The following is a 22,798-nucleotide window of genomic DNA, read 5'->3' on the forward strand; positions in this document are numbered from 1 at the left end:
CTACTGCTGCCACCCTGGTCCAATCCCCATCATCTCTCACCTCCATTATCCCAAATAGCCAGCTTCCTCTCTACCCCTCACTGTCTATTCTCAACACAACCATCCCAGTGATTTATTTAAAACCTAGGTCACATCATGTCTCACCTCTACCCCAAGCCTTTCAAGTGATCTACTGTTCAGCCAGAGTAAAAATTCAAGTCCCACGGGCTCCACACAATCCAGGTCTGTACCACAGCTCTGACCTCATCTCCTGCCTTTCTCCCCGATGTGTTCTATGATCCAGATGTGTTGCTTGTTCTTCTTCCAGTGTGCTTTCAGCTCCAGATACTCTGCTGGGATGCTCCTCTATTAAAGCATTGCTTGCTCCCTTCTTTTCTTCAGTTTTTGCTCAAATGTCACTTTATCTTATCAGAGAAGCTTTCCTCAATCAAAGCATATAACAAACCAATCTTCCTGTCCTAGCATTAAATATCCCCCCTACTGTTCAATTTTCTCCATAACACTTATCAGCTGGCACACCCACATTGCTATTTCATCTCAGTCGAATTTAAGTTTCGACTGAGGTTAGAGACTTATATGTATTTTTTTCTCCTCTGCAATTTCTATAATAGTGCACCGTGAAATAGTAAGAGCTCAAAATATTAGTGGAATAAATAAATGAATACAGCATCTCTAAATCTCTCTGTGGGATCCTATCCTTAAAAAGACACGAAGGTTTGAGATGGTCCTACACAGTTCTGATCTCTCAATTTCAAAATAAAAGCATTTTTAGGAGATCAAGAATGAATTAAAATCTAATTTGAAAATTGCATGGATTTTGCAGCTTTCTGGAAGGGTCTTGGTTTCCTACAGAGAAAGCAAGTAGGCGCCATCTAGTGGCTGCAAGGACGTCTACAATTGTGTTACTTGAATTATTGATTGGCAGCGTAATTGAAAATGTAGTCCCTGATCCAGAAGCTTATTAATTTTATGAAAGTAATAATTATGGCAGCTATAAATCCTCAACTGTGCATTTTCCACAAAATATATTGAGTTGAAAAAGTACAGTTCCATTTCTTATCAATTATGACTCCTTTTTACGAATTAATTTTTGTTTTCTTGGATCTGATAACCTTTGTTCCTCTTTATTTTTATTGTTTTATCCTCTACTTATTTCTAAACTTATATGTTCCTATGATACTGGCCAATCCTTTGAGTTAGGTAAATAAAATAAAGGCCATATCTTCTGGGAATGTAGATGCTAATAAAACAGCACCTATGAGGGTAAACATGTGAAAGAACATGCCAGAAGATGCAGTCATCTCTTCAGGCCAGAATTCTGAAGCCTCCTGAATTTGTACTGGGTATACTTCCACTATTGAGGAATAAACTGTGGGAGTCTTAGCTTGCCGTTTTTCAGAAAGTGACATATAGCATATGGAAACACTAAGAAAGAAAAATATTCACGTCCACCTACATTGACAGGGAAGACTGAAATGAAGTAAAGTCTCTGTCCTAACATTTGAAAGATTAAGTCATTACAGTTCTTTGGGAAATTAAAACTTAAACTGGCTAGTCCACTTCAGAAGCCATGGCCTTTCCAGTCCTGAGTAGCTGTGGTGGGGTTGGGAAATCTGTGTCTGCCTCCAGGAGGCCTGAGCAATGATCAGACAAGCATGGGAAGGTGGCAAGAGAAGCCCAGGGAGAAGATGAACTCCTTGTGCCAGGGCTCAGATTAATCCTGTCTTTTTTACGGGGAGGAAGACTGCCTGAGTAGCTCCAGGGGGCGAAAGTTGGACCAAGGAAGTGTGATTAGAAAGCAGATTTCAGACTTTTGTTAAGATACATTTTCCCAGGGGTGCTGGAGTGGCTCAGTTGGCTTAGCATCTACCTTCCACTCAGGTCATGATCCTAGGGCCCTGGGATGGAGCCTGGTATCAGGCTCCCTGCTCAGCGGGAGTTTGCTTCTCCCTCTGTCCCTCCCCTGCCGCATGTGCTGCTTACTTGTGCGTGCTCTCTCTCTCTCAAATAAATACAATTTAAAAAAAAAAAACATTTTCTAGAGCATCTGGATGGCTTAGTTGGGTAAGTGTCCATCTCTTGATTTCAGCTCAGGTTTCCATCTCAGGTTTGTGTTTAAGCCCCACATTGGGCTCCGTGCTGGGCGTGGCGCCTACTTAAAAAAGAATTGTAGAATTGTTTTTTCCAATAAGAGGGTTTTTTTTCCCCCCTCAAACATCAAAGCCTCAGTTTCCTATCAGTGGATGTTTCCGAGCAGAGGCTGGTTGGTAACCAGCCAGGAATATGTTGGGCTATTAAGATTCTCTGATTCCCTTAAACACCTTACTTTCTCTGCATACACTGAAACCCTTCCCACTCTTCGGTACTCACTTCAAACCTCATTTTCTTTTTTAGATACTGCAGCTTGAATCCATCTTTCCTATCTCTGTCTTTCCTTTCTCTTTAAATGCAGATCAGCATCATTTCATGCTGCCTTTGTTAACTGATGCTAAGCTGCTTGAAGACATCTTAGAGTTGTCTCCCTGTTGGCTTTGCTACAGTGGGTGAAGGTCAAATGTTTATGGTGGAAATGGTGGAAAGACTACCAATAATTTTCTCACCTGACATCTGGGCTTCAGATACTTAGCTGTAGTCTAAGTTTGATGCAGTAGTTCTTCAGCTAGTTATTAGAGAATCAAAAATTTTGTTAAGATTCATTCTCTCATTAAGATTATAATTTTTAAAAGTCTAATAGTATCAGCTGCCTTTTTGAGTTGTGTTATAACACAACTCAAAGTATACCTGATACTTCTGGAAACAGGAATAGAAGTCCATAGTACAACATTTAGTAGGATGTTACTAAAACTTAATCCAATTTTCTGTTATTATGTAGTTTTTCCTACTTCCGTGGATACTGATTTTTTTTTTTTGGATTGTACGTATTTTCTTTCATCCCAAACTCTTTTTTTCTTGAGAAATCTTTTAAAGTATTCAAGTTAGTGTGGTATCTTGAATAGTATATTTTAAAGCTACAATATTCCATATATTATTTCTCTTTAAAGAATTAAGTACAGTTTCTTTTTAAATTGTCTTGCCTTCTGAAGCTATATTTATATGACTTAGCATTCCCTCTTAATAAAGTGGTGATATTGAAAAAGGGCATGCTAATAGGATTAGCAGGTAGGCTTTGTATGTTCCCTAGACTTAATTTCTTTGACAATCAGATGCTGTTTCCTTTTCATTTGGAGGGCCAAAATTCTCTTTAAATTATTTAATAGACTATATGATTTAGGGACTGCTTTTAGTATTTAATTGCTCATCTGCAAATTAACAAATTTAGCATTCCTAGCATTTGTACTGTGTTTAATATTTCTAAAGTGTTAGCTGTGTTTCTTAGTAACTGCTGTATTCTCTCATTTTAATGGCTGAGGAGACAATATTGGATACTTTGACTTGTAGTTAAAAAAACATTGTTTCTCAGGGTGCCTGGGTAGGTCAGTTGGTTGAGCCTCTGCCTTTGGCTCAGGGTATGATCCCAGGGTCCTGGGATCAGACTGCTCCTCCATGTGCCTCTGCCCGCCACTCCCCCTGCTTGTGCTCTCTCTCTTTCTCTGTCAAATAAATAAATAAAATCTTTTCTAAACAAACAAACAAACAAACATTGTTTCCCTACAATTATTGCAAGAGTGCATGGATTTTAAGTTATGTTAATTTGTCTTTTGTAGAATATGCTGAATTTCTACATTGCAAAGGAAAAAAATTTACAGATTTTGATGAAGTTCGCCATGAGATTGAAGCAGAAACAGATCGAGTGACTGGAATGAATAAAGGCATTTCCTCCATACCTATTAATTTACGAGTCTATTCTCCACATGGTAAGTAAAAAAACAAAATTCCAAATTTTTGTCCTCAAAAATTTTATATTAATTGACATACATTATTTGTGTAGAAGATGATTTGTTCTGTCAGAAAGTACCAGGTTTCTGGGATTACGTTTGGATACTACCATAAATGAACTGGTCCAAAAAGCTCACCAATTTATGGGGAGGCAGGAGGACATGACTTTTAAAAAATCAGAATTGAGTATGTCACTTAAAAATATTTCTTTATGCTTATTTTAAAATTAGAGTTTCAAGAAGTATGCATGAAAAATTCCATTTTTTAACATCTTCAGTCTTAGCAAGAATCTTAGAGATACATGGTACTGTGATTGAGTCTTCCCCTATCAGATATTCTGTAGCCCTCTGATTTTCTATTTATTCCCTTCCTAAGGAATCAACTAGAATTTTCTTCCAGACTAACAGAAGAAACTTATAAATTAGATAACCAGTTTATAGTATATGATAGTAACCTCTATTCCGACTAAATTTTCAATGGGACAGATTTTAATCTCTAATCTTCTACTCAGCTCTGTTGCTTTTAAAGTGGAATGTGAATAACATAATGGTCAATTATGACTTTCCAAGAATATTTGGTGCCAATTCTGTTGTGTGCAGAGAATGATAGCCTGGTCCCAGCTGGAGTCACTGACTCAAGGGTAGTTTCCTGCTCTCCTGATGATACTCCATGAGTCTGGCTGTATAGTCTACATAGTAAACTTGTGGTACTACAAATGGTTCACAGATTTCCACTAGGCTAAGTGTCTAGCCCTCTCTAAATAAGTATATAATACTTTTGAAGGGAAGGACAAATCTTATCCTAAGAATTTTTATACCATTTGAGGGCAGTGTATAAGACTGGCAGACAGCATATGCATTTCTTGTTCAGTGTTTGAATTATAACACACTAGTGACAGATATGACAGTTCTCTCTTAGCTGTGCAAATCAGTGCCTTTCAAATTGTGCTAAAATGATCATTTGGTTTAGAACAATCATATCATAAAAATAGAGAAAACTAAAAAGCCATTTTGTATTCGGTGTACACAGAAGTTGAAGTTAACACAGTATATAATATATAAAGCTGAGCTTGTTTTATTTCCACTAACAAGACAGGTGATTTGCATTATTTTTTAGCATAGAGAGTTTATGCAAGACTCTTCTTCCCCCTCCCCCCATACAGTGTTAAATCTCACACTTATCGACCTACCTGGAATTACTAAAGTGCCCGTGGGAGATCAGCCACCAGATATCGAGTATCAGATCAGAGAAATGATCATGCAGTTTATCACGCGGGAGAACTGTCTGATTTTGGCTGTTACGCCAGCCAACACCGATCTTGCAAACTCAGATGCACTGAAGCTAGCTAAAGAAGTTGATCCTCAAGGTGAGTGTGTGACCTTTAAGATGAAAGAGAATTAGTTTAAAATGTCAAGAGTTTGTGTATATTTCAAGGTAACACAATTCTCATAACTTAATTTCATTATTAATTTAATTAGCTGTGATTTATATTGTTAGATTTTTTTGAATTTAAGATGCTGAAAGAAAAATAACTAGGGGATATAGTCTAAACCTATATAAATAAATGGTAATATTAAGTGAGATCTAATAAAACAGACATATCTATTCCTCATGAAATACTTATTTTAAAGAGCTAATAAACTAAACTTCTGGTACAGGATTCAGACAGTCCCCTTTAGTTATTAAAAGAGTTACCTGAATGTACTTCCAGTGAAAACTCTGTTTTATGTATGTTTTGTTTCTTTAAAATAGGAAGCCCACTTAATGTATGTAAAGTATTATTTAGCTTATAATTATTTGACATAAGCATGTATTATAAAAGCAGGGATTTTATTTTATTAGTATTTCAGAATCCAGAAAAATCCCTTATTTCTGCTGATGTTTTGATTTTTTTCTATGAACTGAGTAATAATAGTTTATTTTCAGAGATCCCATAATTGGACTCTCTGTGTGTGTGTGTGTGTGTGTGTGTGTGTGTTTAAAGTAGCTAGGGAAAGGCACTCAGTGATGTGTCTCCTCAATGTGGAGATGTATGTTCTCCAATTCTAAGAATTTTTTTGACAATTAATTGCCTCTACTTTCTCTTTTGTATTTATCTGGAATCCTTATTATTAGCATGTTAGAACTTCTGGATTAACCCCCTTTTAAAATAAATCCTCCCCTTTTATTGTGTTTCTTTGTGTTTTTTTTTTTTGTTTCTTTGTGTTGATGTTCTACTTTTCAGAGTTTACTCAACTTTATCTTCAACTCCACTAATTAATTTTTCATTTCTGATATTTAAAAAGTTCCAACAGCATTTTCTCATTTTGTGAATGTTATTTTTATTTTTTTAAATAGCATTATGCTCTTTGCTTTGCAAGTACAGTATTTTCTCTAAAGATATTGGGATCCCTGGGTGGCGCAGCGGTTTGGCGCCTGCCTTTGGCCCGGGGCGCGATCCTGGAGACCGGGATCGCATCCCACGTCGGACTCCCGGTGCATGGAGCCTGCTTCTCCCTCTGCCTGTGTCTCTGCCTCTCTCTCTCTCTGTGTGACTATCTTAAAAAAAAAAAAGATATTAATGAGAAATCTTTTGAGGCTTTTCCTTTGTAATCTACAGTGTCTCTGTGTCTATTTTTTCTGGTGATTCTTGGTCATTGTCTTTGATGTCAGAGACCTTTTGTTCAAATGATTGGTGTCTTTTGCTGCTCATTCAGATATAGGAGTAAATCACTAATAAGTTGATGAAAATTCTATATGCTATGAATGGGATTCATTGACTAATCAGCTTTATCATTAGGTGATGGGACTGGCCATTTTTTTAGGAGGCTTTCTCAGCTGCTGTTTGATACTGTATTTCCACTTGCACTGGTCTGGTATAATCTGATTTCCAATGTTTCAGAGTCAAGAGGAAGAATTGAGTTTGGCAGAGGAATGTGGGGTGGGTCTCACTGTTTAGCATGTAGACTTTTAATTAATCCCTCTGCTTTCATAATGGCATTCCCAAAGATCTTCTTGAGTTTAGAGTCCTGGATTATCCTCTTCTGAAAGCAAATCTTCAGTATCCTGTTGAGGCTAAGGAGGAGTAACTATGCGGTTATGCAAGATGAGAAAAATGGTCTGGAAGTCTATCAATATTGCATATACATTTTCAGCCAATTCTATTTTCTTTCTTTCTTTTTAAAAGATTTTAATTTATTTATTCACGGGAGACACACAGAGAGAGGCAGAGATATAGGCAGAGGGAGAAGTAAGCTCCCTGTGGGGAGCCTGATGTGGAACTTGATCCTAGGACACTGGGATCATGACCTGAGCCAAAGGCAGATGCTCAACCACTGAGCCACCCAGGTGCCCCCAGTTCTTCTATTTTCAGCTCCTCTTACACCCTGGCCTTGGTGCCTTTAGTTCTTAAATCATGGGGCATCTGGGTGGCTCAGATGGTTAAGCATCTGAGTTTGGCTCAGGTCACGATCTCCAGGTCCTGGGATCCAGCCTCGTATAGGGCTCCCTGCTCAGTGGGGAGCCTGCTTCATCCTCTCCCTATGCCTCTCCTGTATGCTGATGCATGCACTCTCTCCCTCAAATAAATAAGTAAAATCTAAAACAACACAACAACAACAAAAACAAAAACCCAACAAAACAAAACCTTCCCAGAGTTCTGCAGAATTCTCTCTACCAACATTAACGTGAGTATGTTCAATCAATCTCAAGAATTAGCTACAGATATTTTACAGGACATGTTAGCTGTCCAATTTTCTTTTAACTTACATTTCTTATAAAATTCAGAGTTTATAAAAACAGAAGATTCTCCTTTGGCTGTTCTTCTACTATATTTGAAGTTGTAAGGTTGTAAGGCAGAGGCAATTGCAACCATTTTGTCAACTGTGAGGAGAATCTACCTGAGAAATGAACCAACTCCAGGGAGACAGAACCAAAGACTGACACATTCATGTTATATTTTACTCCTCTTGTTTAGAAGGGATTATTAATGACAGTGACTATATCTCATTCCTCAGGCTCCTCAAAAGAAGATTCATTTATAACCCAAAACAATAACTCTCATGTGATGGCATATCATTAGGTGGGAGTAATTAATGTTGGTGGAGGGAGTCATCAGTTTACCAGAAAAGAGGCAGTTTTTACCATCTCACTGACAGTATTTACAGTGCGTTGTTACAGCATAAAAATACAGCATTGTTTCAGTCATGGATTTGTAATAGTATGCTATAAGTCTGTATCCAGAAAGTTAAATTTGAATTTTTATTCCTAATGTAGGCCTGGCTTGTTTTATAAACCTATTTTTATTAAATACTACTTAGAAGTTGCCATCCGCGTGTTCATGAATTTATTCAAAATGAGCCTCATTTCTTGTGGATCAGTAGAACTCCTGCTTTGTCAAAGATTGGCCTTCATTACTTCAGTATTTAATATCCTACTTATGGTAGTTTTGAGGATAGGTTTTTGTAATTTTTGCAGATCATTGGCAGAAAATTTTGTAGGTAATTGATAATTTTGCAGAAGAGAGAAAACATTCAGTGCCACTGTGTGCCATTTACTTGTCTGACCGATTCCTTCATGGTGATTGCTAAGGAGGACAAATTAATTCATTGCCTGAAGACTCTTAATAAGTATGATTCTTGGGTTCAATAATAAAAGTCCCTTGCTACCCTCAAGGCTTGCAATTTGTTTTCACATCCCAGTTTAAATTCTAAAACTCCTGAGCACTGTTGTGAGAAACCTGAAAACCATCTTTGCAGGGTGCTCAGGTCTCCTTCAGAGAACCACTTTGGTGTGTTGCTATCCTCTGGCTTTGGTTGGTCCTGGACATCACTGGAGCTCCAAAGGAAGAGGGTGAATTCTTTCCCAAACCAACAGAGTTCGCATTGTGTGTTTTCATTAGCAGTAAAAGAATTAAAATAGAGAAAGGAAGAAGCTGGGAAGGCCTTGGGATCTGGTATATAGGGATATGTTGTATCGGGATTGATAAACAGACTTTCATTTACTTTCTGTGTCCTTCTAGTCATTCTGTGAGTATGTTTTAAATATCTGTTTTAGAGGTCTAGTTTTCCTTATAATTACAGCTTTGGTGAAAAAGCAATGACATCAGCCTTGGTTATTTAGATGTGTGATGCTTAATTTCCACATGTTTGTGAAATTCCCAAATTTCCTTCTGTTATTGATTTCTAATTTCATTTAATTTTGCTTGGAGAATATGCTTTGTAACATTTCGGTCCTTTAACATTTATTGAGACTTATTTTATGGCTTAACATGTCACCTGTCTGGAGAATCTTCTATGTGCATTTGAGAAGAATGTGTATTCTGCTGTTGTTGGGTATAGTGTACTATAGATATTCATTAGATCTATTTGATTTATAGTGCTACTCAAATATTGTTTCCTTTGTAATCTTCTGTCTACTTGTTCTATTATTGAAATTGAGATATTAAAGTCTACCACTATTATTGATAAATTGTTTCTCTCTTCAATGGTCAGTTTCTGCTTTATGTATTTTGAGACTCCTGTTAGATGCATTTATACTTGTTATGTCTTTTTGATGGATTAACCTTTTGATCATTATAAAATGTCCTTTTTTTGCATATAGTAACAGCTTTTGTCTCAAAATTCTGTTTTGTTTGATTTTAGTATAGCTACTCTAACTCTCTTTTGGTTACTGTTTTCCAGGTATATCTTTTCCCATTGTTTACTTTTAACCTATTTGTATCTTTGAATATAAAATATATCTCTTGTGGACAGCATATAGTTGGATCACTTTTTAAAACCCATTCTCTAAAAAAATAAAAAATAAAAAAACAAAACAAAACAAAACAAACCCATTCTCTAATATTTGCCTTTTGACCAGAGTGTTTAATCCATTTCCATGTAATGTAATTACTGATAAAGCAGAATTTATATCTGTCATTTGCTCTCAGTGTTCTTTATGAATTATGTCTTTTGTTTGTGTATTTCTCTATTGGGCAGCAGAGAAATAATTTTTTGTTAAAGACGTATTTTCTGCTGTACCATTTTAATTCCCTTGTCATTTATTTTAATGTTTTTTTTAAAATTGGTTTTCTTACTGGTTGCCATGGAATTAAAATTAACATCTTTTAAATCAGAGAGGAGAAAAAAATTACAAACAAATAATTATACACTTATATTTTCTTTTATATGTACCTAAGTAGCTACCTTTACCAGTGTTCTTTATTTGTGTGGATTTGAGTTACTGTCTAGTGCCAAACTTTCTTTTCAGCCTGAAAGACTCCAGTTAGTATTTCTTATAGGGTAGGACTGTTAGAGTGGGATTCTCAGTTTTTATCTGGGAATGTCTTAATTTCTCCTTAATTTTTGAAGGAAAATTCTTAGCTGATAGTCTTTTTTTTTTCTTCCACTACTTTTTGAGTATGTCATCTCATTACCATCTGTGGTTTTTTGATGAGAAATCAGCTGTTAATCTCATTGAGGACCATCTTGAACATGAGGGATCTTTTCTGTCCTGCTGCTTTCAAGATTTTCTCATTTTCCTTGAGAGTCTGATTATGATATGTGTAGATATGGCTCTCCTTGATTTTAACCTTTTTGGAGTTTTGGGGAGGGTAGATTAATGTTTTCATCAATTTAGGACATTTTCAACCATTCTTTTTTTTAATTTATTTATTTATGAGAGACAGATAGAGAGGGGAAGACACATAGGGAGAGGGAGAAGCAGGCTCCTTGTCCTGATGCAGGACTCGATCCCAGGACCCCGGGATCATGGCCTGAACCAAAGGCAGACACTCAACCACTGAGCCAACCAGATGTCCTGTTCTGCCATTCTTTTTTTTTTTTAAATTAAGTTAAATTTAAATTCAAGTTAATTAACATATAGTATATCATTGGTTTCAGGAGTAAAATTTGGTGATTCATCACTTAAATATAACACCCAGCACTCATCCCAACAAGTGCCTTCCTTAATGCCTATTACCCATTTAGCACATCCTCCTACCCAACTCCCCTCCAGCAACCCTTAGTTTGTTCTCTGTAGTTAAGAGTCTCACTGGTTTATCTCCCTCTCTGTTTTTATCTTATTTTATTTTTCCTTCCCTTCCTCTATATTTATGTTTTGTTTCTTAAATTCCACATGAGTGAAATCATGATAGTCTTTCTCTGAACAACTTACTTCACTTAGCATAATACACTTTAGTTCCATCCCCGTTGTTATAAATGGCAAGATTTCATTTTTGATGGCTGAGTAATATTCCTATGTGTATACACATATATATACCACTTCTTCTTTATCCTTTGATTAGTTGATGGACATCTGGGCTCTTTCCGTATTTTGGCTACTGTGGACATTGCTGTTATAAACATTGAGGTGCAAATGTCCCTTTGAATCAGCATTTTTGTTTACTTTGGATAAAGAACTAGTGCATTTGCTGGGTCAAAGGGTAGTTATATTCTTAACTTTTTGAGGAACTTCTAAACTGTTTTTCAGAGTGGCTATACCAGCTTGCATTCCCACAAACAGTACAAAAGTGTTCCCCTTTCTCTGCATACTCACCAACACCTGTTGTTTCCTGAGTTGTTAATTTTTAGCCATTCTGATGGATATGAGGTAGTATCCCATTGTGGTTTTGATTGTATTTCCCTGATGATGATGGTTGTTGAGCATTTTTTCATGTGTCTGTTAGCCATTTGTATATCTTTGGAGAAATGTCTGTTCTATCTTCTGCCTATTTCTTAACTGGATTATTATTTTTTGGATGTTGATTTTGATGAATTCTTTATAGATTCTGGATACTAGCCCTTTATTTGGTATGTCTTTTGCAAATATCTTCTCCCATTCCATAGGCTACCTTTCAGTTTTGTTGATTGTCTCCTTCAAGGTGCAGAAGCTTTTTAGCTTGATAGGGTTCCAGTAGTTCATTAAGCTTTTGTTTCCCTTGCCTCTGGAGATGTGTCTAGTAAGAAGTTGCTGCATCTGAGCTCAAAGACGTTGCTACTTGTTTTCTCCTCTAGGATTTCGATGGTTTCCTGTCTTATATTTAGGTCTTTCATTCATTTTGAATTTATTTTTGTATATGGTAATAAGAAAGTGGTCTAGTTTCATTCTTCTGCATGTTGCTGTCCAGTTTCCCCAACACCATTTTTCCATCAGATATTCTTTCCTGCTCTGTTGCATATAGTTATGGGTCCACTTCTGGGTTATCTATTCTGTTCCGTTGATCTATGTGTCTATTTTTGTGCCAATACCACACTGTCTTGATGATTAGAGCTTTGTGATAAAACTTGAAGTCTAACATTGTGATGTCTCCCACTTTTCTTTTTCAAAATCACTTTAGCTATTAGGGGCTTTTCTGGTTCCATATAAATTTTAGGATTGTTGGTTTTAGTTCTGTGAAAAATGCTGGTGTTGTTTTGACAGAGATTGCATTAAACATGTAGATTACGTTGATATTTTTATTTGTTTGTTTATTTATTTATTTATTTTTAAAATATTTTATTTATTTATTCATGACAGACACAGAGAGAGAGGCAGAGACACAGGCAGAGGGAGAAGCAGGCTCCATGCAGGGAGCCTGACATGGGACTCGATCCTGGGTCTCCAGGATCACACCCTGGGCTGAAAGTGGCGCCAAACTGCTGGGCCACTGGGGCTGTCTGATATTTTTATTTTAAAAATATTTGTTCTTCCAATCCATGATCATGGAATGTTTTCCATTTCTTTACATGTTCTTCAATTTATTTCATAAGTGTTCTGTAGTTTTTAGAGTACATACCTTTTACCTCTTGGTTAGGTTTATTCCTAGGTAACTTATGGTTTTTGGTGCAGTTGTAAATGGGATCAATTCCTTGATTTCTTTTTCTGCTGCTTCATTTTTTGGTGTATAGAAATGAAATAGGTATGTTGATTTTATATCCTGCGACTCTGCTGAATTTGTATATCAGTTCTAGCAATTTTTTGGTGGGGAGTCTTTCAAGTTTTGTACATAGAGTATATTGTTGTCTGTGAAGAGTGAAAGTTTGACTTCTTCCTTGCTGATTTGAATGCCCTTTATTTCTTTTTGTTGTCTGATTGCTGAGGCTAGGACTTCTAGTACTATGTTGAACAATGGTGATGAGAGTAGACATCCATGTCATGTTCCTGACCTTAGGGGAAAAGCTCTCAGTTTTTTCCCATTGAGGATGGGTGGGAAAATGGACTTGTGGGCTTTTCATATATGGCCTTTATGATGTTGAGGTATGTTCCTTCTATTCCTACTTGATTGAGGGTTTTTATCAAGAAAAGAAGCTGTATTTTGTCAAATGCTTTTTCTACATCTATTTGCAAGATCATGTTCTTATTCTTTTATTTATTAAAGATTTTATTTATTCATATGAGAGAGAGAGAGACAGACAGACACATAGGCAGAGGGAAAAGCAGGCTCCTTGTGGGAAGCCTGATGCAAGACTTGATCCCAGGACCCTGGGATCATGCCCTGAGATGAAGGCATACACTCAACCACTGAGCCACCCAGGTGTAATGTGGTGTATCACACTGATTGATTTGTAGATATTTTTTTAATAATAAATTTATTTTTTATTGGTGTTCAATTTGCCAACATACAGAATCACACCCAGTGCTCATCCTGCCAAGTGCCCCCCTCAGTGCCCGTCACCCATTCACCCCCACCCCCCACCCTCCTCCCCTTCTACCACCCCTAGTTCATTTCCCAGAGTTAGGAGTCTTTATGTTCTGTCTCCCTTTCTGATATTTCCTACCCACTTCTTCTCCCTTCCCTTCTATTCACTTTCACTATTATTTATATTCCCCAAATGAATGAGAACATATAATGTTTGTAGATATTGTATCATCCCTGTAGCCCAGGAATAAATCCCACTTGGTCATGCTGAATAATCCTTTTTTTTTTTTTTTTATTTATGATAGGCACACAGTGAGAGAGAGAGAGGCAGAGAGACACAGGCAGAGGGAGAAGCAGGCTCCATGCACCGGGAGCCCGACATGGGATTCGATCCCGGGTCTCCAGGATCGCGCCCTGGGCCAAAGGCAGGCGCCAAACCACTGCGCCACCCAGGGATCCCTGAATAATCCTTTTAATGTGCTGTTGGATTTGATTGCTAGTATCTTGTTGAGAATTTTTAAATCCCTGTTCTTCAGGGATATTGATTTGTAATTTTCATTTTTAGTGGGGTCTTTGTCTGATTTTGGAATCAAGGTAATACTGGTCTCATTGAATAAGTTTAGAAGTTTTCCTTCCATTTCTATTTTTTTTGGAACAGCTTCAGAAGAATAAGTATTTATTTTTCTTGAAGTGTTTGTTAGAATTCCCCTGGGAAGCCATCTGGCCCTTGACTCTTGTTTGTTGGGAGATTTTTGATTACCGATTAAAATTTTTGCTGGTTATGAGTCTGTTCAGATTTTCTATTTCTTCCTGTTTCAGTATTGATAGTTTATCTGTTTCTAGGAATTTATGCATTTCTTCCAGATTGCCCAATTTTTGCCCGTTGCTGTGAGTGGGGTGTTAAAGTCCCCTACTATTATTGTATTATCAATGAGTTTAAGTTTGTTATTAATTGATTTATGTATTTGGCTGCTCCCAAGTTGGGGACATAAATATTTACAAATGTTAGATCTTCTTGTTGGATAGACCTCTTTATTGTGATATATTGCTCTTCTTCATCTCTTATTACAGTCTTTGGTTTAAAATCTAGTTCATCAGATATAAGTATGGCTACTTCAGCTTTCTTTTGATGTCCATTAGCATGATAGATGGTTCTCCACTTCCTCACTTCAATCTACAGGTATCTTAAGTCTAAAATGAGTCTATTGTAAGAAGCATATTTATGGAACTTTTTTTTAATCTGTTTTGATATACTATATCTTTTGATTGGAGCATTTAGTCCTTACATTCAGAGTAATTATTAATAGATATGAATTTAATGCCATTGTATTATGTAGAAAGTTGCTCTTCCTGTAGATTGTCTCTGTTCCTCTCTAGTCTTTGTTGCTATTGGTCTCTCTTTCCCACTCAAAGGATCCCCTTTAGAATTTCTTGCAAAGCTGGTTTAGTGTTCATGAATTCTTTTAGTTTTTGCTTGTCTTAGAAACTCTTCATCTCTCCTTCTATTCTGAATAACAGCCTTGCTAGATAGAATATTCTTGCCCGCATATTTTTTCCAATCAGCACTTTGAATATATCATCTCACTTTCTTCTGGCCTGCCATGTTTCTGTGGACAGATATTCTACTAACCTTACATATCTACTATTGTAGGTTAAGGACCTTTTGCCCCTAGCTGCTCTCAGAATTCTCTCTTTATCTTTGTATTTTGCAAGTTTGACTATGCTATGTCTAGGTGTCGACCTGTTTTTGTTGATTTTGAGAACAGTTCTCTGTGCCTCTTGGACTTGAATGCCTCTTTCCCAGGTTAGGGAAGTTATTCATTCAAATAAACCTTCTACTCCCTTTTCCCATTCTTCTTGTGGGACTCCTGTGATATGGATATTATTGCATTTTGTGAATTGTTGGGTCTATATTTGTGATATAATAGTTTTCCTTCCATCTTCTTTTCAGCTTCATTATTTTCCATAATTTTATTTCTGTATCACCTATTTGATCTCTGTTTCTTCCATCCTCGTTCTGATTACATCGTCAGTTTCACATCTCAGTTATAGCATTTTTTTTTTGGCCCGACTAGTTTTTAGGTCTTTTATCTCTGCAGCAAGAGTTTCTCTTTCTTTCAAGCCCAGCTAGTATTCTTATGACTGTTCTAAATTCTTATTCAGGTACACTACTTATAATTGTTTTGAGCAAATCCTCAGCTGCGATTTCTCTTTGATCTTTCTTTGGAGAGAAATGTTCTGTCTTGTCATTATGTCTAGGTTTCTGTCTTTTGTGTATTATGAAAGCTTGCTATGTTTCCTGCTCTGAGAGTAATACTATATTAAGAAGGCATCATACACTGTCCAGGGCTTAGTGATTCAGGAAGTATGCTGTGCACACTCTGCTGTTGCGTTTTGGATAGGTCAGTCCTCTAGGAGTTCTTCCTTCATTGCGGTGGGGAGTGTTTGGACCTTTAACTATGTGTGCTTTGATTTGTTTGCTAAGATAAGCCTGATTAAGAAAAAAAAAGACTAATTCCACTAAAGGGAAAAGGAAAAGGAACAAAAAGGCAAACAAACAAAAAGGTAGAAATCTGATTCCAAAGAAAAAGAGAGAAGGAAAAAAGAACATAAAAACCCAGCCTGATCCCAAAAATGTGAGAAGGAAACATATGAACCAACAAATGAACAAAAAAACTATAAGCCTGATTCCAAAAGAAAAATTTAAAAAGAAGAAGAAGAAGAAGAAGAAGAAGAAGAAGAAGAGAAGAAGAAGAAGAAGAAGAAGAAGAAAAAGAAGAAAAGAAAAAAGAAAGCCCAGTTCTATTTCCACCAGAGCTGAAGCTATCGCTTTGGAGCTTTCTGTGATCAGTAGACTTGGTACATGCAGGGGGCCTGTGTTGGTCTTTTGAGGGAGAGGCCTCACAGTCAGACTTGCCGTATTAAAGATGTCCCCGCCAGGTACAGCAGGGTGTGGTTTGGTGTAAGTGACTCCAGCCACCACTTGAGGTGCTGTGTTTCTCTCTCAAGTCTCAGTGTGCTAGTGGGCTTGGGGGGGGGGTGGGGTTGGGAGGAGGTGGTGGAAGATGGTGTTACCCCACTCTCTCAGCCCTGGTGAGGGGAATTGGAGGCTGCTGCTGTTCAGGAGGCCCTCATAGAAAAGTGAATGATCTCCCCTCCTGTGTACCAACCTTTCATCAGATCACTGCCCTCCATCTGTCTGTGTCTGGCCAGCAGCATGGTTTATCTCTAGCTCGTGGCTGGTATTCCAAACTCCAGATCTTAAAGGACCCAGCAAGGTGTGGACTCAGTCCCCTCCTCCAGAGAAGAGCCTCCCGGCACTACATCCTGCCTTTTTCTGTCCTGGAAATGCAGTTGCAGGCCTGTATAGGTGCCTGGAGTCTATGATGAAGCACAGTGAAAAGCTGTGACCAGGTTATACACTTCCCCTGCTGTTGAATGGCCACTCAGTGGTGCCCGGTGGGTCTCATGTTCTTGAAGAGGCAAAATACTTTCTTCCAGATATACTCCAGGAGGGGAATATTCTCTCCCAGTGAGAACCAGGGGGCTGTGTACACCAGAGCATCTTGTGTGAATCTCTGTGCTGGTCTCTCTCCTGCTCTCACTTTCTCCCTGACTTCTCTCTGCAAAAGTGGACCCTCCTCTTTCTGGTACCTCAGCTTTTCTCTCCCCCAGTTCTCATCTCCGAAACATGAGTCTGCCATGTTCTCTCCCTCTAGTGTTTTCTTAATCTTCAGATCAATTTCCTAGTTGTTCAAAGTGATTTGAATGTCATCTTGTGTTTGAGGGATGAGGCAAGCTCAGGTTCCTCTGTACTCCTCCCGCAGCCATTATTTCTTCAACTACTCTTTCTTTCCCTCTCCTCTCTGAGGCTCCTGTGAAATGCATGGGGGTATGCTTTATGTGTCTCAAAGGTCTCTGAGGCTGTGTTCATTTATTTTCTATATGTCTTTTTTTTTCTTTTCTGTTTCTCAGATGTGAGGAATAATCTAATTGACCTATCTTCAAGTTTGCTGATTCTTCTGTCTGCTCAGATCTTCTGTTGAATCTATCTAGAGAATTTTTAGTTTTTATTATTTTAATTTCTACCTCCAGTATTTCTATTTGGTTCTTAAAAAAAATTCTGTCCCTTTATTGATATTCTATATTTGGTGTAACATCATTCTTATACTTTTAAAAATTATGTAGATACGGATTTTTTAAAGTTCTTTGAACACATTTAAAATAGCTGATTTAAAGCCTTTGTTTAGGGGCACCTGGGTGGCTCAGTGGTTGCATGTCTGCCTTTGGCTCAGGTCATGACCCAGGGTCTTTGTCTAGTAAGGTCAGTGTCTGGGCTTCCTCAGAGATAGTTTCTATTGAATACTTATTTTCCTGGGTATGGGCTATGCTTTCTTTGCATATCTTGTAGTTTTTTTCATTGAAAATGGGATATTTTGAGTAATATAATATGGCAACACTCAAAATCAGATTCCTCTCCTCCTCCAGTGTTTTTGTTGCTGTTTATTTGTTGTTAGTATTGGTATTTGTATTTGTTTGCTTAGTAATTTTCCTAAACTAAGTCTATAAAATCTGTATTCTTTGTTGTGTGTGGTCATTAGAGACTCTGGTCAATTTTCTTGTTTGTCAGTTAGTAATTGGACAGAGGTTTTCTTAAGTGTACAGGGCCAATAAGTCTCCTAGTATTTAGTGAATAGTGTGATGTGCATGGTGGAATATGCCTTCAATACTCAGGCAGGCGGTTTACTATTCTGCCTTAGTTTTCACTTCCTGCTTGTATAGAGCCTTAAGGTTAGCCAGAGGTGAGAGTTTGTGGCCTTTCTAGATCTTTCATGAGAATGTGCACAGCCCCAGACATGCATGTAGCCTTTTAGATTCTAAATTGTACATGTATAAAAACCTCAAAGATCCTATGGCCACCTCATTCTCCAACTTTTCTTTTTGAGCTTTTAGGTTAGCTTTTTCTGCCCCAACTCTGATTGCTGCTAGAAATACCTAGTGATGTTAAGTAATTGCCACTGATTGTTTTTGACGTTCGTCCTGGGGAAAAGGCTCTTTGTGCTGAGTAGACCCTTAAATCAAATAAAGAAAAGCTCTAGGAATAGGTGACTTTAGAGAACTGCTAGAGGTGTTAAATAACTACAGTTCTCAAAAATTGTATTTTTGGTGTGTTCCAGCTGTATTTTATCCCCTCCAGTGGCTGCTGGCTGTTAGTTTTCACTGTGATTTTAGGGATTTTCATTTTCAAGACTATTATAGAGCTAAAGAGAAGGGTCTGGGAATTGGAAAAGTTCAAATACCACAAATCTCACTGTTCTTACTGAGATTCAGCCATTTTTGTTAAATAAATACTTCTCAGTTTGTTACAAGGCTTTAGTTAATTTTGAGAGTTCTAAAAAAGTTGATTTTGACAATTTTTACCAGTGTTCTTGTTGCTTTTATGAGAAGTAACCTTCTCAGAGGTCCTTATTCCATTCCACTATTCTTCATTCTGCTCTTATGTAACTTTAATAATTGGGAAATTTTCAAATAAAAGACGTTGGATTTGGGATGCTGAGAGCAATCTGGTTGTGACATCTGTTACCCTGTTGGTCTTCAGGATTGATTTCACTGGCTTTGCAAGTGGTCTGTTCTCATCATTAGTTCATCTTACCTGAAATTCTGCCCTGATTAGCTGATGAAGATGACCTATTTAGGTAAGAGAGGGCCATTCTTTATTCAAGGCATCTGAAATATAATCTTATCCACCAAGATACATCCTTATATAGTTTTCTGAGAGGTAGTCTATTTTAGGCAGTCGTGACTTTGTACTAAATTAAGCCTTCTTGACAGAGATAGGTCATTTTCAACTGGGCATAGTATATTAGAATATATACTTGGAAAGTTTATGTTTGCATAATGATAAAAGCTTTTATAAAATGAATATTACTATAATGCTGGGATAAATTTATATATGTCTTATATTAAATTTAATGGTGAATTATTCTCAATATATGCAGAATGTTACACATTTGTGGCTAGAGAAAGTTCAAGCTTATCTTTTGTGAAAAATGTTTTTACTGACTAAATGAGGATTTTTAGTAAAACTTCAAGGGAAATGGCCATACTATTTAAAAGGTCAAACTCCTAATCATTGGAATTATCTAATATTTTACATATATTTTTCCCTGTAAAATTATCTTAGCATTTTGAAGTTCTCTTACATACTTTGGTTTTAGTTTCACCAGAATACTGTGAGGTTTGTTTGTGGAAAGGTCCTATTTTGGGAGTGAATGTTTATTTAGATGTTGGTGATTTACACTGTTTTATAATATGGCTACAACCATGCATCTGTGATAGCCTTACCCTCCTCATCTAGTGTTCTTTCTACTTTATCAGATGACTTCTCAATTAGTTGTCTTATTCAGTGGTAGATATGAAAGAATACAGGGTTTGGAAGCAGATCTATCACCTCCCAGTTGTATGTCCTTGGGGAAATTATTTAACTTAACTTTATTACCTCATCTGAAAATGAGATGAGGTTATAATAAACCTTACCTTAAAAGGTTACTATAATAATTAAATAAGATAAATTTATCTGTAATGAGAACTCTAACTCTAAATGGCTAACCAAATACTAGCGATTATAGTGAGTTGAACTATATCCCACAAAAGATATGTCTAAGGCCTACCCTCCCATACCTGTAAATGAGTACTTATTTGGAAATAGGGTCTTTGTAGATGTACTTAAATTAAGGATCTGGGATGAGATCACTGTAGATTGAGGGTGGGACCTAAATCTAGTGATTAGGGTCTTTTTAAGAGAAAAGAGAAGATTTGAGAGCGACACACAGGGAAGGCCATATGAAGATGGAGGCAGAGATTGTGTGCGATCCCAGCCAAGTAACTCCAGCAGTTACCAGAAGTTGGAAGAGGCAAGGAAGGATCCTCCTCTAGAGCCTTTTATGGGAGTGATTATGACACTGCTAACACTTTAATTTCAGACTTCTGGAACTAGAACTATGAGAAAATAAATTCCTATTGCTTGAAGCCACTAGTTTGTGACAATTTGTTTCAATAGCCATAGGGAACTAATTTAGATTGTAATTCCTTGAGACTAGATAAGATCATGTAGGAGATGAATATAGATAAGAAGAAAAAGAAGGCCAAGGAAGTAGCTCTGAGGCTCTCCAAGGCAATTTTCTCCCTCCCACCTGGAGGGGAGGAGAAAAAGCAGCTGCCACTGAGAAGTGATAGAGAACCAAGTGAGCAATGTACTCCAGAAGCCATGGGAAAAGAAGGGTTTCAAGAAGGACACCGTGATTGGCTATACTAAATGCTGATGAGAGATCAAGAAGGATGATTTGATAGGTCAAAGTTGAGCCTACTGTGAAGAAGCCCAATAGCACAGTAAGAAATGGAACGACAGGACTTGGTAACTATTAGGTAGTGAGATTTCTCTTATATTGTGATGAAGTGGTACACCTAACCTAATGGCATAAAAAGCAGGGCGCCTATATTTCCTTGTGTCTCTGGCTTGGCAATTTACCCAGGCCTTACAGGCTATATTCAACTTCAAACTTACAGTGCTCCTCTGTGAAGAACCTGGGAGGTGCTGGAAAGCTGCATCCATTCACTTATATATATATATATTTTCTTAGCCCTGAATCCTTTCCACTGCTTGCTTGAAGATTTAGTAGTAAATGGAAGGAAAGCAGCCTTGAACTGGGTCTAATTCATCATTACCTCCAATCTTTTTATCTAAACCAGACTTTTATGTTTTCATGTAATACAGATGAAAGTAGAGAACTGACCATTGGATTTGCCACATGAAAGTCATTGGTGACTTTGATAACAAGGCTTAGTAGGGTAGTCTCCTTAAAGAGGGTTCAAAAGAGACTTGGGTGTGAGGAAGTAGAGACAGAATACAGACAGCTCTTTCAAGTTTCACTGTAGAGTGAAGCAGAAAAGTAGGATACTAGTGTAAGTTCAAGAGAATGTTTTTTAAAGATGGAAGATATTAATAGTATGTTTGGGTGTTGATGAAAATGGTCTAGAAGAGAGATACAATTGGCAAAGAATGACAGAAATGAGATAAATGTAGGAGAAATGGGATAAAGACAGGAGAAATAGAAAAGTCCTTGATTTTTTTTTAGGGAGTGGAGATAAAATGTAGGGCACCTGTGGGAGTCCTTGCCATAGGAGATAATTAGATTGTTTCTTTATTTTAATAGTAGGGAAGGTAGGGATATGGATGCAGATGAGGGTAGTTGGTTAGATTGATTGGTTGAAAAATAGCTTTTTTCTTGTTGAATTTATTTATGATAGTGTACCATATCCTGAATACCATCTATCCTGAAGGTTGTAATGGTCATATAATAAAGACACCATGTTAACACTGCTGTTCAACATCTGCTTGTTTTATAGACACTGCTATACCTTAGCTGAGCAGTTCATCATAAAGAGACACATTTTCTGTATAGAAAGCTGAGGAGTCAGTACCAATAGTGGTATTGATTTATTACTTCAGCATGAGTTCATTACCCATGAAGACTCTCATTGTGCCTTTTATTTTCTGGGCACAGCAGTATTTTAGCATTACCCATCAAGTTTGTTGTCTACAATAGAGGACTGTTCAAAGGCCTCACTAGGGAGGCAGATGTGTCTGGAAATTCATTCATGGTGATTTATTTCATGGCAAATGAATTTCATTCCTAAATCTAACATGATAGATCTTCCTAGAGTACGAAAAACACTTCATGAGGACTGTAAGACTCCTTGTTGGGAAGACAGTACCATTTTCTCTTGAGATGAAATTTGTGAATTGGGTCAGAATTTACCATGAAGCTGGAGGCAGATTGCTTTGTTTGTTTTATGGAGGTGTGTTCAATCTGCTTCTTCAAGCTTTTGCTATTCAACAAGTCTCCCTTTTCAGTTTGGAAAAGTTAAAGTCCATGGGTTGATATGAGTTGATATTTATTGATTTTTGGCAACATGTAGCAGACACTACTTTTCTGTCTGGTCATGGAGGTGCTGGCAGTGCTGTTAGGTTGAATAGAAACTTCAGGCATGCAGACATTAAATCAGCATTCAGAATATGGTGAATATATTTATAAAATGCAAATATAAGAGCAATCAATGGAGAAAAAAACATTTTTTTTCAGGCAGCGTATCTGTCTCTGCAGGTATTCTTTGCCCCCAATTAAATTCTCATTTTACCTTGAAATTCTTAGCATAAATATTTGACCATATTGGAAAAGTTAATAGACCTTAAATAATTGCATTGAGCCCAAATCCTACCTGATATTAATTGGATAAGTTAATGTGTGAAGATATTCTTTGAGAAGAAATAACTCAGTGTAAAAG

The 22,798-nt window shown here is 37.1% G+C and overlaps 1 protein-coding gene across 5 annotated transcripts in view; it reads left to right on the top strand.

Annotated features, from left to right (window-relative positions):
* The window catches only part of DNM3 (dynamin 3), a 555,059-nt gene that overhangs the window by 138,950 nt on the left and 393,311 nt on the right, over positions 1 to 22,798 (top strand). For all 5 annotated transcript variants that reach the window (XM_055319209.1, XM_055319207.1, XM_055319208.1 and 2 more), the window contains exons 3-4: positions 3,705 to 3,854; positions 5,039 to 5,242. In XM_055319209.1, coding sequence (XP_055175184.1) covers positions 3,705 to 3,854; positions 5,039 to 5,242 — 354 coding nt within the window. The remainder of the gene's footprint in view (positions 1 to 3,704; positions 3,855 to 5,038; positions 5,243 to 22,798) is intronic.

This window comes from Nyctereutes procyonoides, unplaced genomic scaffold (assembly GCF_905146905.1).
Source record: "Nyctereutes procyonoides isolate TBG_1078 unplaced genomic scaffold, NYPRO_anot_genome, whole genome shotgun sequence".
NCBI lineage: Eukaryota > Metazoa > Chordata > Mammalia > Carnivora > Canidae > Nyctereutes > Nyctereutes procyonoides.